This window comes from Alosa sapidissima, chromosome 11, assembly GCF_018492685.1.
Source record: "Alosa sapidissima isolate fAloSap1 chromosome 11, fAloSap1.pri, whole genome shotgun sequence".
Classification (NCBI taxonomy): Eukaryota; Metazoa; Chordata; class Actinopteri; order Clupeiformes; family Clupeidae; genus Alosa; species Alosa sapidissima.
The window spans coordinates 19,176,686-19,192,184 of record NC_055967.1 but is presented as its reverse complement, the minus strand read 5'-3'; the positions used below and the strand labels follow the sequence as shown (position 1 = coordinate 19,192,184).

General features: G+C 47.2%; 1 protein-coding gene across 2 annotated transcripts in view; it reads left to right on the top strand.

Moving 5' to 3' along the window:
- Positions 1–15,267, top strand: part of nup93 (nucleoporin 93) — a 32,894-nt gene extending 17,627 nt beyond the window's left edge. For both annotated transcript variants that reach the window (XM_042109921.1, XM_042109922.1), the window contains 18 exons: positions 2,645–2,773; positions 4,630–4,704; positions 5,688–5,780; positions 6,109–6,248; positions 6,779–6,911; positions 7,078–7,235; positions 7,660–7,825; positions 8,288–8,381; positions 10,101–10,292; positions 10,546–10,672; positions 11,486–11,558; positions 11,695–11,739; positions 12,051–12,167; positions 13,005–13,123; positions 13,556–13,673; positions 13,838–13,921; positions 14,206–14,334; positions 14,865–15,267. In XM_042109921.1, the coding sequence (XP_041965855.1) occupies positions 2,645–2,773; positions 4,630–4,704; positions 5,688–5,780; positions 6,109–6,248; positions 6,779–6,911; positions 7,078–7,235; positions 7,660–7,825; positions 8,288–8,381; positions 10,101–10,292; positions 10,546–10,672; positions 11,486–11,558; positions 11,695–11,739; positions 12,051–12,167; positions 13,005–13,123; positions 13,556–13,673; positions 13,838–13,921; positions 14,206–14,334; positions 14,865–14,975 (2,103 nt within the window). In that variant the 3' untranslated portion in view covers positions 14,976–15,267. The remainder of the gene's footprint in view (positions 1–2,644; positions 2,774–4,629; positions 4,705–5,687; positions 5,781–6,108; positions 6,249–6,778; positions 6,912–7,077; positions 7,236–7,659; positions 7,826–8,287; positions 8,382–10,100; positions 10,293–10,545; positions 10,673–11,485; positions 11,559–11,694; positions 11,740–12,050; positions 12,168–13,004; positions 13,124–13,555; positions 13,674–13,837; positions 13,922–14,205; positions 14,335–14,864) is intronic.
- The last annotated feature ends 232 nt before the right edge of the window (positions 15,268–15,499 follow it).

Here is a 15,499-nt window from a genome sequence, read left to right as displayed (position 1 = left end):
ATTTATCCATTCCCTTTCTCATCTTTTTTCTCCACCTGCCCTTCCATCCATCCATCCATCCCTCCCTCCCTCATTTCCTTTCCTTTTTCTTTTTTTCTCTCCATCCATCACTTCCAAGTCCCTGTGCCCCACCCTGTTCTACACATGACCTCTTCATTTCCCTCCAGTGAGCCATTGCCTATCCTCTCTCTCTCTCACACACACACACACACAGACACACACATACACACACACACACACAAACACACGGTAAATTGTAAATGCCTGTCTTCCTTAGTTTATAACAAATAGACAGAGAAAAGATAAAGGAGCTGATGGCATTGTCAGACACCCCCTCCCACCCGACCTCCTGGGTCAATAGCCATTATGGGTTTATTCCCCTCATCAGGGGTGCCAAAATAGAAAGCACTCACCTGTTCTCAGTGGCCTGAGCGAGGTCAATACCTCTCTCATCCCTTTCCACAACTCTCCTCTCCCCTCTTAGAGCCCTCATTACTGCCCACACAACCCCAGCTAATGTCCTTCGACACTCAACGCTGTCTCCTGACCTTGCCACACACACACGCACACATTCATACACTTATGCTGCTCACATACATTATCATACACCACACACACACACACACACACACACACACACACTGTTCTCATGCAATATCACATGCGCGAACGAACACTCAGAGAGAGAGAAACTCATGCTGTTCATACATAAATTCATACATAAACCATTTTCTCCATTAAACATATTGTTAGTGTGTACAGGCACTGCACTGCTACACCATTCCTGCACACACACACACACACACACACACACACACACACACACACACACACACACACTCACACACACGCGCGCGCACCATTCCTGCACATGGAGCCACTGCACTGCACTGCTGATGCGCTGCACCCCACCCAGGGAAAGCGAACAATAGGACATACTATAAAACAGGATAATACACTCTTCCTGGTCCAGCCGTGATAACTGCACCCTGGAAAATTGCTCCGGGGAAATAAATTGGGGAGGGGGTGGAGGGTGTAAAAACAAGAAATGCAAGTCGTCCCCCAACACACACGCACACACACACACGCACACGCACGCACACACACTAAATGAATGCGGAATGAGCAAACCCAGTCCCCTGATAAGAGGAGGGTGCGTTTAGCATGACAAAAGAGCGGCGTGGGAGGCTGTAATTGTGTCTCAGGCAGGTACGCGGAGGACCACACTGGCATGGCAGCACTTCAGTGCACTTCTTCACACAACCAACATTTGCCCCCGCTGGCTCACCTTGAGCTAATATTAGCCCCCTGCCCTGCCCTGCCCAAATCATTTGCTCTTCCTCCTCTCTCCTCCTGCCCAAATCACTTCCTCCTCTCTCCTCCTGCCCTGGTGGAGTTGGGAGCCTGTTTAATTAGGAAAGCGAGCAATTATCACCAGGCAATCCGCAGGGACGACGCAAAATAGACAGAGGTCTACGGATTTAATCAGGTTGTGGGCTAAATCTGCAGCAGCCGTGGCTACAGACCCACATAGTGTTACATGCCACACTCCTTACCCACCTTTAGGCACACACACACACACACACACACACACACACACACACACACACACACACACACACACACACAAGCACTCTAACTTCACAAAGCCAGACCCACTTTAAGGGCTTGAATAGCCATGAAGTTGCTCTGCACATATGCAGCTCGGGTGGTGTGTGTGTGTGCGCGTGTGTGCGTGCGTGTGTGTGTGTGTGTGTCTTCAGCTCTTAGATCCACACACTGGCAGCACTCACACCACCACGTTTTGCTATTTTTAATGTGTCACATGTTCTGTACCCTATTTATTCAGTGGGGGGTTTGAAGTCCCTCCTGCTCTGTTCTCACCATCTCTTTTTCTTGGTCTCATTCTCTCTCTCTCTCTTTCTGTCCTTTGTCTTTTCTTCTCCTCCGTTGGGTCCGTTTTCTCTCCCCTCCCTTGGTCCATCTCTGTCATCTCCCTTTTCCCTGCTCCCTTTCTCTCTCTGTCTCCTCCTCCACCCACTCTCACTCCCACTATCGCTTTATTGCCCACTCTATCTTGCCATCTTCCCTCTCTTCCTCCTCCTCTCTCTCCCTCCTCTCTCCCTCTTCTCCCTCTTCTCTCTCTCTTCCTCCTCTCTCTCTCTCTCTCTCTCTCTCTCTCTCTCTCTCTCTCTCTCTCTCTCTCTCTCCCTCCTCTCTCTCTCCCTCCTCTCTCTCTCCTCTCTCTCTCTCTCTCCTCTCTCTCTCCTCTCTCTCTCTCTCCAACTCTCTCTAACTCTATCCCCCTTTCTGATTATTTTTCTCTCTCTCTCTCTCTCCTTCCTCTCTCTCCCTCCTCTCTCCCTCTTCTCTCTCTCTCTTCCTCCTCTCTCTCTCTCTCCTTCCTCTCTCTCTCTCTCTCTCTCTCCCTCCTCTCTCTCTCCTCTATCTCACTCTCCAACTCTCTCTAACTCTATCCCCCTTTCTGATTCTGATTATTTTTCACTCTCTCTCTCTCTCCTTCCTCTCTCTCTCTCCCTCCTCTCTCTTTCTCACTCTCCAACTCTTTCTAACTCTATCTCCCTTTCTGCTTCTGATTCTTGTTCTCTCTCTCCATCCCTCCATGTCTCGGTCTCTATGTCAGACGTTCCTGTTGGCGGAGGAGTACCACAGGGAGTCGATGCTGGTGCAGTGGGAGCAGGTGAAGCAGAGGGTGCTGCACACACTGCTGGGGGCTGAGGAGGATGCGCTGGACTTCAGCCAGGACGTGGAGGTCTGACACACACACACACACACACATACACACACATACACACACACACATACATACATACATACATACACACAATTTCTCAAATATGCATCATACACAAATTATACACTCACATGCCTGCGCACACATCCATACACGCATACACTACACTGGAAGTCAAACACTATATATGCACACACACACATACACACACACAGACATGTATGAATTCACAAACGTGCATCATGGTGTGTATTGCACCAAACATCACTCATATGCACATACAGTTGTGCTCATAAGTTTACATACCCTGTACATACACATGCTAAAGTTGACTTAAAAGACTTGACTTTCTTTGTGAATGAATAATGTATTGGAAATAAATAAATAATAAAAAATATATAAATACATGTTCTTTCTTAAAATACAGGGGCCATAAGTATATATACCCCTATGTTAAATTCCCATAGAGGCCGATTTTTATTTTTATTAAAGGCCAGTTATTTCTTGGATCCAGGATACTCTGCATCCTGATAAAGTTCCCTTGGCCTTTGGAATTAAAATAGCCCCACATCATCACATATCCTTCACCATATCTCACAATTGGCATGGGGTACTTTCCATGAGATCATCTCTCAATGCAAATCAAACCAGCTATTAGGCCTACAGAAATAAAACCGTGCCAATCTCTAGGTACAGTATGGTGAAGGGTATGTGATGATGTGGGGCCATTTTAGCACTGGTGCACAAGTGGCATTTTAATAATACATCCACAAACTATACCCCCCCCCCCCCCCCCCCCCCTCGCTGTCCCTGGGCTCTGCCGGTCACCTCCCTCCACACACCCTGCGGCTTAGCATGGCTTATGGGCCTCTGAGCAGCCCATTGGCCCTCAGTGTTGATTGGGAGAGAATTAAACAGTCATCCCTCCATAGGAGTGAAGGAATAGTATAAAGACTCACACACACACCACACACACTCTTCAGAGGGAGAGAGAAGGCTTTTTCTGAGCTGTTTAAGAGTGAGAGGGAAGGAAGGCTTTTTCTGAGCTGTTTAAGGTTTTTTTTCTGTTCTCCTGGTGTTTTAATTATTAAGCAGCAGTTAAATTTTCCATGTGTGACCTGCTGTTCCGTGCACAAGCCAAGAGCAACAAAGCGCACGCGCACACACACACACACACACACACACACACACACACACACTCTCCTCGATTTCTAATCTGCCTTTCTCCAGCTTTGAAAAAAAGAAAAGACGAGTAACAGTCCATCCACCTATTTTTTGCTTTCAAATAAATGTAGAAATTATTCTACTTTCTAATGTGTGAGATGTGGCACATTTCTCTGTGTGCCCGTGTGTGTGTGCGCGTGCGCGCGCTTGAGAGGCTTTTGGTTTGCTCTGTGTATTGAGAGTGTATTGTGTCACTTTGTGTGGCTTTGCAAATACAGGTTGCTGCCCCCTAAGCCAGTCCCGCCCTTCAGTTAAACCCATTGAATGGTTCTGTCTGTGTTTCCTCTGAATGTGCTCAATGCTCATTTGGCCCGGGGTCGTGTGTGTGTGTGTGTGTGCGCTATTAGACTGGGTGCACTCATGCACAGTCCCCATTCTTCACTGTAGATTTTATGCTACATTGGCCATCACATTTGAATTGCTCTAGCAGCGTGGATTAAACAGATAAAGACTGTGTGTGTGTCATTCTCTTTGCTTCCCTGTCTCTCACACACACATATAGCTGCAAATACATTAAATTACACACACTCATAAATACAAATATGCCTGTGTGTGGTGTTCTGTTATCCTTTGTGAGGTGAGGTGCAAGTGGATGTGTGCAGTTGAGGTAGTGAAGCCATGTTTACCTCTGCGTCTGCCTCTGTTTGTAGCCCAGCTTTGTCAGCGATGTGGGGGCTCCTGGACGCAGTGCACTGGACAGTGTGGAAGTGTCCTATGCCAGACAGGTGAGTTTTCCAATGTTAGAAAACTACATATCCCATAAACCTTAATATCAGGAAATGCATTACTTTGTGACTTGTATGAATGATTTCTGTCCTTAAAGCATATTGTTGATGGGATTGAATCCGACCCGAGGTCATTTCCTGGTCCCACTGCATCTCTCCTACTTCCTCTCGTTTCCGGTCACTCTCTACTGTCCCCTCCAATTAAAGGCAAAAAGCGCAAAAACATCTACATTAAAATCTACTATAAAATGTGTAAAATATACATATAAATATATATAAACATAAAAATCCTGAATATGCGAAGATCCTTTTGGGTTGTATAACACTATACACAGTTATGTTTATTTGCTAGTCTTTCAGATAGCTAACCAAGTGCAATAAGACCCTACAAACCCCGCCATGCCCTGATAGCTGTTGACCAGTGGGTGGAGTAATTGGTTCGGCCGATGTCAGGCGCATGCATATTGATCAAAGCGATTGATTAGCTGGCAGAAAGCATGCTGGGACATTTCCGCTTCACCAAGAGCAGTAGCTTGTCTCCCGCTTCGCCTCGTCCTCCAGTTCTCTCGTTATCCGTTATCTGTTTCATTTGGACCTTCTCGTCTTTTGTTCTATTATTTGACCTCTTAGTTGCTCCTGTGGCCATGTGCAGACACATCGCGTGCGGCGTCGTCTTCCTGATCTTCATGATCCTCTTCGACGACCTCTTTAACTTACTCATCGTTGTGGCGTTGTTTTTGATCTTCCATTACTTCACCTCGTCGTCCTCGTAGCCCCAGCGGAGCGGAGGGGGGCAGGGGCAGGGGGGCGATTGGGGTGATCCTCGTTGCCCTTTCCCCTTCTGTCCCTGGGGCTCAGCAGCTGCCGATCAATCTGCCCCCCCCCCCCCCCCCCCCCCCCTCCGCTCCTCCACTATCCCCATGTATCCCTGCCCCCTCTCCCTGTACCCACCGCTCACCCCGATGCCCTTGTGTCACCCTCAGATCTACGTTTTTAACGAGAAGGTCATCAATGGCCATGTGCAGCCCAGCCTTGGAGACCTGTGCTCTTCTGTGGCCGACAACCTGGACGACAAGGTGAGAGAGACCTCTCAGCATCTCAGCAGTGCAGGACAGTGGAGGCTCGGAAACTTAACACGGTCTACGCAGTCTAGTTTAAAAGCTGATGAAAGCAGAAAGATGGCCAAACAGAAAAAAAAAAATGTATGATTGTTGATTGTTGTTTCTTTTGTAATATGTAATGTTATTATAGCCTTTTAACATTCCATATGCATCACTACTCAGAGATATCCCAGAAATTAATTGTTATATAGAAAAGTGTTATTAACTGGAATAATTAAGTGTGTGTGAGAGCGCCATACGTGTGTACTTTGCTAATGTTGTGTTCCTGTGTCTGTGCATCCAGAACGTGTCGGACATGTGGCTGATGGTGAAGCAGATGACGGACGTGCTCCTCGTGCCAGCCAAGGACACGCTCAAGAGTCGCACAGCAGTGGACATGCAGATGGCCTTCGTCCGGCAGGCGCTACAGTTCTTGGAGAACAGGTGACTGGACTGTCTCATTGTAATGCTGTTGCATTTTTTTCTGTGAACAAAAGATGCTTTATTATCGCCTTATATCTCATATCTACACTGCAAAAACTGCTTATCTAATAAAATCTAACCAAGTTATTAATCTTATATTAAGATCAAAAAATCTAGTTAATATTATTTTCAGTATAAAGAGACTTACCTAGCTCTTTCTTCAAAATCATTTGACTTCATTTAAAAAGAGTTTGACTCCTTTTAAGACGTTTCATCCTGAAAACGAGCAAATTTGTCTGCCATTGCCACTGCCAAATTAGTACATTTTAGTAAATCCTTAAAATAAGTCAAAGTCTTCCTAAATTAAGTCCAAATGATCTTTTGAGAGAGTGCTAGGTAAGTCTCTTCACACTAAAAACAATCCCATGTGTGGACATGTGCACATTGTAATGTGTTGAAATCCGCAGGATCTTGTTAGATCTGCAGCTCATTTTCATTCTCTATCCCTTCTTTCCTCCTCTCTCTCCCCCTCTCTCCTCTCTCTCCATCAGCTATAAGAACTACACCATGGTGACGGTGTTTGGGAACCTGCACCAGGCTCAGCTTGGCGGTGTACCTGGCACCTACCAGCTGGTGCGGAGCTTCCTCAACATCAAACTCCCCGGCCCTATGCCAGGCATGCAGGTATGTAATGCTCACACACACACACAGACGCTGACACAAACTGTCTGTTATTCTGAGGCTATTTGTGATATACACTATGTTCCTGCTTGTGTCATGTGCTAACGGTGTGTGTGTGTGTGTGTGTGTGTGTGTGTGTGTGTGCGTGTGTGTGTGTGTCCACCTGCAGGACGATGAGGTGGAGGGCCATCCGGTGTGGGCGCTGATCTATTACTGCCTGCGGTGCGGAGACCTGCACGCAGCCATGCAGGTGGTGAACAGAGCCCAACACCAGCTCGGGGACTTCAAGACCTGGTTCCAGGAGTACATGAACAGCCCAGACCGCCGGTAAGCCTGGACCCTCACAGTCACATGCTCAGCTGCAGCACCAGAGTCCCAGGATGTCCATTGTTCCCTCTCTCTCTGTCTGTCTCTATCTCTCTGTCTCTCTCCTCACCCCCCCCCTCTCTCTCTCTTCAACCTCTCTCTCACTCTCTCTCTCTCACTCTCTCTCCTCATCCCCCCTCGCTCTCTCTCTCTCTCTCTCTCTCTCTCTCTCTCTCTCTCTCTCTTTTTCTCCTCAACCTCTCGCTCTCCTCAACCTCTCTCTCTCTCTCTCCTCACCCCCCCCTTCTCTCTCTCTCTCTTTCTCCTCAACCTCTCTCCTCAACCTCACTCTCTCTCTCCTCATCCCCCCTCTCTCTCTCCTCAACCTCTCTCTCTCTCTCTCTCTCTCTCTCTCTCTCCTCATCCCTTTCTTCTCTCTCTCCAGTCTGGCTCCAGCCACGGAGAACAAGCTGCGACTGCATTACCGTCGCGTGCTGCGGAACAGCGCTGACCCCTACAAGCGCGCCGTCTACTGCCTCATCGGCAAGTGCGACATCGCCGACAACCACGGAGAGGTGGCAGACAAGACGGAAGACTACCTGTGGCTCAAGGTGAGCCAAGCCGCTGAGACACACACACACACACAGTCTGTGTAAACTTCAACTCCCAGAGCCTCTGCTGTGTCTGTAATAGGCTATGGAAGGAGGTCCCATCATCTGAATTCAGAGGGAATGAAATGTGTGTGAGATGGGAATCAGTCATTTGAGGCCCAGACAGGTGCAGGGGTGAAGGGGATGGGTTTAACCTGAGGTGACGTTCCTGTTCCCCTTGACACTCCCAATCCACCTCAAATGGAACTAGGATTACCGTGTGTGTGTGTGTGTGTGTGTGTGAGAGCACACGCACTCGGGAGACATATCCTCTTAAGCTGAATGTGGTTGAAGTGAACAGGTGTGCCCCGAGGTGGCATTGTGCCCCGAGGTGGTGTTGTGCCTGTGTCCCCCTCTGCTCACCTGTGTCCCCCTCTGCTCACCTGTGTCCCCCTCTGCTCACCTGTCCCCTCCGTCCTCCAGCTGAACCAGGTGTGCTTTGACGACGACGGCAGCAGCTCCCCACAGGACCGTCTGACCCTGGCCCAGCTTCAGAAGCAGCTGCTGGAGGACTATGGTGAGCTGCCTTCTGTGTGTGTGTGTGTGTGTGTGTGTGTGTGTGTGTGTGTGTGTGTGGTTGTATGAGGGAGACTAAGGGGAGCCCAAATGCACCAGTGAAGGAATTAACGCTGGCTTGACAGTGAGGCTTAACAGTCATCCGCTGCCACCAGCCCCCGAAAGGGGGGGCGGGGGGGGGGGGCAGCATGAGCAGGCGGAAAGAGCCCTGCTGTGTCCCTCTTCAAATCTGCCAGTCACAGATAAGTCTGAATACCAGCGTGCACTCACTCACTGCTTAAGTCCCACCGCTTGTTTTAAGGGGAAAAAAAGGAGAAAGAGAGGGACGTAAAGGAAGAAAAAAAAAAGAGGAGAGAGAGAGAGAGAGAAAACGGGAATGAGGCTCCCTCCTTTCTCACCTGCGTGGTGAGTCATACTCTTATCGGTGCCTCTGCTTTTAACATTACAAGACGCTCCGCGTGCGCTCGCCGATAAAGAGAAAGGAGGAGCGAGGGAGGGAAAAGAAGAGAGGAAAAGCAGAACCTTTCAGAAGAGTAGCTGAGCCATTAACTTTTATGCAAAGTCGCAGGGCTTTTTTCTCCTCGCTTCCCCAGTCAAGCTATTTTAAACCCCCCCACCTTAAAGAGTGGAGGGGAGGGGAGCGGATTATTTCAAATGGCCCTGCTTAATCACCTCCTTGTCGGAGGAATCCATTTGCTGCACTGAGCTCCAGCTCTCTCTCCGCGTTCAGTGCTTTTAATAGGCTCATTTCCAGCCGTCTGAACTCTTTTTTCCCTGATTCCCTTTCTACCCTCTCTGACCTTACATGACCTTAAACATCTGCAGTCGCAGCACTCAGCTGGAGTGTGTCGTAGAGTTTCGTTTTTCGAGCTCCCCTCCAAGGAAACGCATGCTCAGTGCTTAGTGTGCTCATTAGCAACAATCTCAACTCGTTTTTTTTTTTTCCTGCTTCTTTTCCTGCGCTCTTGCTCTCTGTGCTCACCCTTGCAGAACCCTGACTGTTTTCCTCCTCTCTTGGAGCCTCCTTCCTAAGGTGTGTGTGTGTGTGTGTGTCTGTCTGTGTGGGAGTGGGAGTCCTTGAATCAGGGTTGAAAATTAAGCTTTTATAATATGAACATTTACCAGCTAGTAAATAATTTCTGTCATCATTAAATCTACCAGCCACTTTCATATTTAACAAGCATTTGTCTGGTGCCAGGTCCATATCTCAATCCTTGATGCATGTGATGGCTCAATTAAAGTCAAAGTCAAAGTCTGCTTTATTGTCAATTTCTTCACATGCCAAGACATACTAAGAGATCGAAATTACGTTTCCCACGATCCCACGGTGGAGACAAGACATATTTTACCAATTAAGTCCACAGACAAACATAACATTCAGTAAACAATAAAAAGTAAATAAGAAGGCACATACAATGAAGAAATAAGAGCAGCAAAATTGGGTTGAAATTGTGCACAATTGCGTATAATAGTGCAAAAGTCAGGCCAATAAATGGCTGAGGTAGTTCTGTTTGATCTAAGTAAGCAAGTGGCATAGTGGTGCAAGTTATGTAAGAGCAGCAGAAGTGTGTTGTGTTTTCAGGACAACAGGACAACAACAACAAGTTGCAAAGTGTGCAAGTGTTCAAGTGGAGTAGTGCAAGTGGAGTAGTGCAGCCATTGTGGGTCCATTAAAGTGGTATTAAACTTGAAGTGTCTTCTCTCTCTCTTTCTCCCCAAGGCGAGTCCCACTTCTCGGCGAGCCAGCAGCCGTTCCTGTACTTCCAGGTGCTGTTCCTGACGGCGCAGTTCGAGGCGGCCGTGGCCTTCCTGTTCCGCGTGGAGCGGCTGAGGAGCCACGCCGTGCACGTGGCCCTGGTGCTCTACGAGCTCAAGCTCCTGCTCAAGTCGTCCGGACAGAGCGCCCAGCTGTGTGAGTACACCGGGGATCGGGGGAGAGGGGGGGGGGGGGGTGAGGATGAGATTGAGAATGATGAAGGTTGTAATTTTGCACGTGCTTGCCTGGTGCTCTATGACCTCAATCTCCCGCTCAAGTCATCTGGAAAGAGCGTCCATTTGCGCTGAAGGATGCTACCCGCTCTTTAACCATGCTGGCTTTAAAGCAGACACTTTGTGCAGTGCAGTGTAGTGAAGTGTGTTTGTGTGTGTGTGTGTGTGTGCTTCAGTGAGCCAGGAGCCTGGAGACCCTCCCATGGTGCGGCGACTCAACTTCATCAGGCTGCTCATGCTCTACACACGCAAGTTTGAGTCCACTGACCCCAGAGAGGCCCTGCAGTACTTCTACTTTTTAAGGTGCTACACACATATTCTCACACACACACACACACACACACACACACACGCACACACACACACACACACATCATTTACACACTCTCACACTCACTCATACTCACTCACCTAGTCTCACATGTGTAGCATAAGACTGTATCGTAGTCTTTACTTGTCGTATGTATAGGCACACATTCATAACCCCTCATTGGCACCTGTAGTGTGGCAGATTCATGAATACTTTCAGTAGTGATACAGAAAAGCAATGATGCACACACAGGTATGCACACTCATACATGCACACATAAGCCCTTAACTCTATAGTGGTACGCGCACACATGAGACTCACACGCACGCACGCACACGAACACGTACACACAAAATCCATAAAGAGTGCTCTCTGCTCGTGAGTGTGTTATCCGGCACAGGAGGGTGTTGGATCTGAAAGGCCTGTTTCTTAAGAGACGCTCGGAGGCTTAAATGGAAAGTCTTGCGGGGATAAAACGGTGTCAGGCAGTCGAGGGGATGGGGGGGCTTCGTGAATTACTTAGGAGAGCCGGGAAATGTCATATGAATAATGCAAGCAGCTTTCACAGAAATGTGTGTGTGTGTGTGTGTATATGTCTCTATTCGTCGGAAAAGCCGTTTCCGATGGTTCCTGTGGCTCTGGGCTGTGGGTGGCTTGGGCTTCAGGAGTGATGATGGGCGTGGTTTTTTGGAGTGTGTGTGTGTCTGTGTGTCTCTCTGTGTGTGCCTGTGTATGTATGCGTGTGTGTCAGGGAAGTTATTTTCTGAGAAGTAACTCATGCGTGTCTGTGTCTAATTTTCTCACAGGGAGGAGAAGGACAGTCAAGGAGAGAACATGTTCATGCGCTGTGTCAGTGAGCTGGTCATCGAAAGTCGAGAGGTGTGTGTGTGTGTGTGATTGTGTGCTCATGCTTTTGTGTGTTAGTGTGTGTAATGGCTTGTTCACATTAGTCTTTTTGTGTGAATTAGATTAGCATACCCTCCTAACTGTGTGCGTCCCTCTCATTTATCAACAGTTTGATATGCTTCTGGGAAGACTTGAAAAAGACGGAAGCCGAAAGGTGGGTCTTTTATGCTCCTTGTCAGCATTATCTGGCCAACGGCACAATGTTTTCTGCGATTTTTCCGCTTCATCAAACAGAAAGCTCCCCACAACTTTTTTCCCCTTTCTTCTCCCATTGTACTCATTATTGTGTTCATTCATTGTCGCAGCGGAGAAAAGAGGAGAAAAAACAAAGCAGAGAGATGCTTTTGTCTGGGAGAGTTCTAAGGCACACAGTGTTCCATTGTTCCCCATCACCTCGGAACGTCAGAATGCCCATTTGTATTCTGCACCCTCTAACAGCTGTTTGTGCCTCTTTCTGTTCCACAGCCCGGGGTGATTGACAAGTTTGCCGGCGACACGCGGGCCATCATCACCAAGGTGGCATCAGAGGCAGAGAACAAGGGCCTGTTTGAGGAGGCAGTCAAGCTCTACGAGCTGGCAAAGGTAATGCACTCCTAGGCCCCATTCCGACTGCAAGAGACTGTTAATGTCATTCAGCGACTGCAGGCAAAATAAATGGCGAAACATTGTGTACATTGCTGAAGAGAGGAGCAAGAACCGCATGTCTGTGGAGGGCGAGGCAGGGGAAGGAGGATGGAACCGTAGGCTGGTGATGGGTGTGGTTGTCACGACCATGGAGGAAGTGCCAGGATCGACCGCGGGCTCCGCAGTGCAGCGCAGCATACGCACGCTGGCACCACTCTGCGGTCCACTTAATCAGATGAAACAGGACACAGAGAGAGGGAGAAACCGAGAAGGACAAATCAGATGCGAAATCGACGAATGTGTTTTATGTTACTGCTACTCTTAATGCTTAAATGTCTTTTAAATAGCTTGCCTTTTGGTTTCCTCTTCTAATGATTTTTTATGAGAATAGGGAAACATCTTACCTGAGCAGAAAGGTCCTGCCCTCGTTTTCACAGATTATGTCAAGTGTCGTGATTTAGAATAATTTTGAAGCATATTTATGACACATCATTCAAGATGAGAATGAATGTAAATGTTTCTAAGTTCAAATATATTAAATTGTTAATTGTACATTTTCAATAAAAACAGTCATAGGCAAGTTAAGTTTCAAGATAAAACCAAACAAATACAGGTTTCATGCATTCACTTCTCTGTGAAATTTCTCTATGTAGGGAAATAATTCAGCTGGTACATCTCAATAGAGAGGGTGATATTCTGCCGTGCCATCACACAGCGTTCTCCCATAATTGGCCTCTCTCTGAGTTGTGTGCCTGAGCAATCCTCAAACCTTTTCTCTTTCCTTTTTTTGCGCAGAACCCAGATAAGGTTCTGGAGCTGATGAACCGGCTCCTGAGTCCCGTTGTGGCCCAGATCAGCGCCCCGCAGTCCAATAAGGAGCGGCTGAGGAACATGGCCGTCGCCATCGCAGAGCGGTCAGTGACCCCTCCCACACCTGAAGTCATTACACTAGCACTTAATACTTAATTAGTCATTATACTAGTCACTTAATAGTCATTTCACTAGTACTTAATTAGTCATTAGTCATTATACTAGTCACTTAATAGTCATTTCACTAGTACTTAATACTTAATTAGCTAATTTAATTTGGTTCTTCTATCAAATCTATGTTGTTGCAAGTTAATATTAGTTAGAGCCAGTTACATGCACAACACTATGCACATGTAATGTAATATAATCATCAATCGTTTTGCTTAATTTCAATAAAAGCATTTGAAATGAATCCTCATGGGTTCAGCCAGGCAGCATTGGGACTCAGTCAAACCCTTCCAGGTGGTTTATGTATAAATGAAAGACTGTGCTAGTTCAGCTGAGAGTTTTGTGTGTGTGTGTGCGCGATGGCTCAGGTATCGGACCAGTGGCGTGGCCGGGGAGAAGTCTGTGGACAGCACCTTCTACCTGCTGCTGGACCTCACCACCTTCTTTGACGAGTACCACGCTGGTCATATTGACCAGGCCTACGACGTAAGACCACAGGCACCATCCTAGCCAACATGAATGAGTCTTGTCTGCTCAGAATGTGGTGATGCTTATCCCTCCATCGCTCTCCTTTTCTCTCTCTCTCTCTCTCTCTCTCTCTCTCTCTCTCTCTCTCTCTCTCTCTCTTTCTCTCTTTCTTTCTCTCTCAGATCATCGAGAGGCTAAAGTTGGTGCCCCTCAGTCAGGACAGTGTGGAGGAGAGGATAGCAGCCTTTCGCAACTTCAGCGATGAGGTTAGATTCACTACCTTTACCTTCCTTTGCCAAATTAGTTCAGTCTAAAGTGACTTAGAATGTAGGGAGTTCTTTAAATATCTTATGGTTTTGGGCTTTTACCGCAGGATACGCCATGCGGGACTTGGCTTGCTTTACCATCAGTGTTTGCCACTGCCATCTGTCATTGCATCGAAACCTGCTTTTGTTCTCTGAACTTCCCATGGATAACAATCAGTCCTTATAAGGCATTCGACTCCAACACATAATTATTGCTCTTCATTGTCATTCCTCTCTGCTTGCAGGTGCGGCACAATTTGTCCGAGGTTCTTCTGGCCACCATGAACATCCTTTACACGCAGTACAAGCGCCTGAAGGGGGCAGCAGCAGGCACCCCTGGAAGACCACAGCGTCCCCTAGAGGACAGAGACTCGGTAAGCAAGAGGGGCAGGAGTTGATTGACAACCCACCCAGCTTTTTTATGCATTTTAGCCATCTACTTGGCCGTCACGGCTTGGCTGTTAAAAAAGGATAAAATTGTCTTAACAAAATCTGTTTGCCATGACAACAGGGACAAGAAAGAATTACAGTAATAATTGCAATCAGAATTTCTAAATAAAATCCATGGAATTATAGAATTATAAACCTCACCCATCAGCCACAATGTATAATGACACACAAGGCAGTAATAATCCTATTAACTAGCAGTATGACATGTACCCAATAGATTAAAAAGAAGAAAAAAAATCAATTGAGTAGTGTCTTGTTTGTTTGAGTAGTGAGTATAACTATGTCATGTGTCTACCCAGTAATCACAGTGAAGTCATCCTGCCAGTGCTAAGTGATGAAAATAAATAGCATGCACAACTTGCTTCATGCTTCATAACAAGCTCCATGCTAAATTCCATGTGTTGTGAGCGAGTTGTAACTGTTGTCTCTGTTGTTGGTGCTCTTGTATGTGCAGCAGCTGCGCAGTCAGGCCAGGGCACTGATCACATTCGCCGGGATGATCCCATACCGCATGGCGGGAGACACCAATGCCCGACTGGTCCAGATGGAGGTTCTGATGAACTGATGAACCCCTCCCACTCCAGAACGCACACATATACACACACACATATATACACACACACACACACACTGCAGCAGTTTAGTTTTTTGCTCTGTGATGTCTTGCTCTCAGAGTTTTCCATTATCCCTCCACACATCCATCATGAGCACCCCCCCCACCCACCCCTCCCCCAGCCTGTCTATGTGGTTGGGTTTGTTCATATTCCCTCTGGTACCTTTTCCCTTCATTGTGTTTTGTTATGTTTGTTTGTATTCTTTTTCATAATTTGAATAAATAAAGATCAACTTTCAGTTTGGTTCTGTTTCTGTTCATTTTCATCTTAAAACCATTTATTGGATCACCCCTTTTTGGTTCTGTCTGTTCCCGTAATGATTAGGATGTCTTTTGGACCCATCCTCAGACAAGGAAGCAGACTTAGTGAAACATCTTGTGTCCAGTAATTGAGCGTTCAAGCTGAAAACAGACTCTGCCTTTCCCACTGTTACAGAAAATGAACCTTTTTTACTGCAGTGATGTTTTTAAGTTAT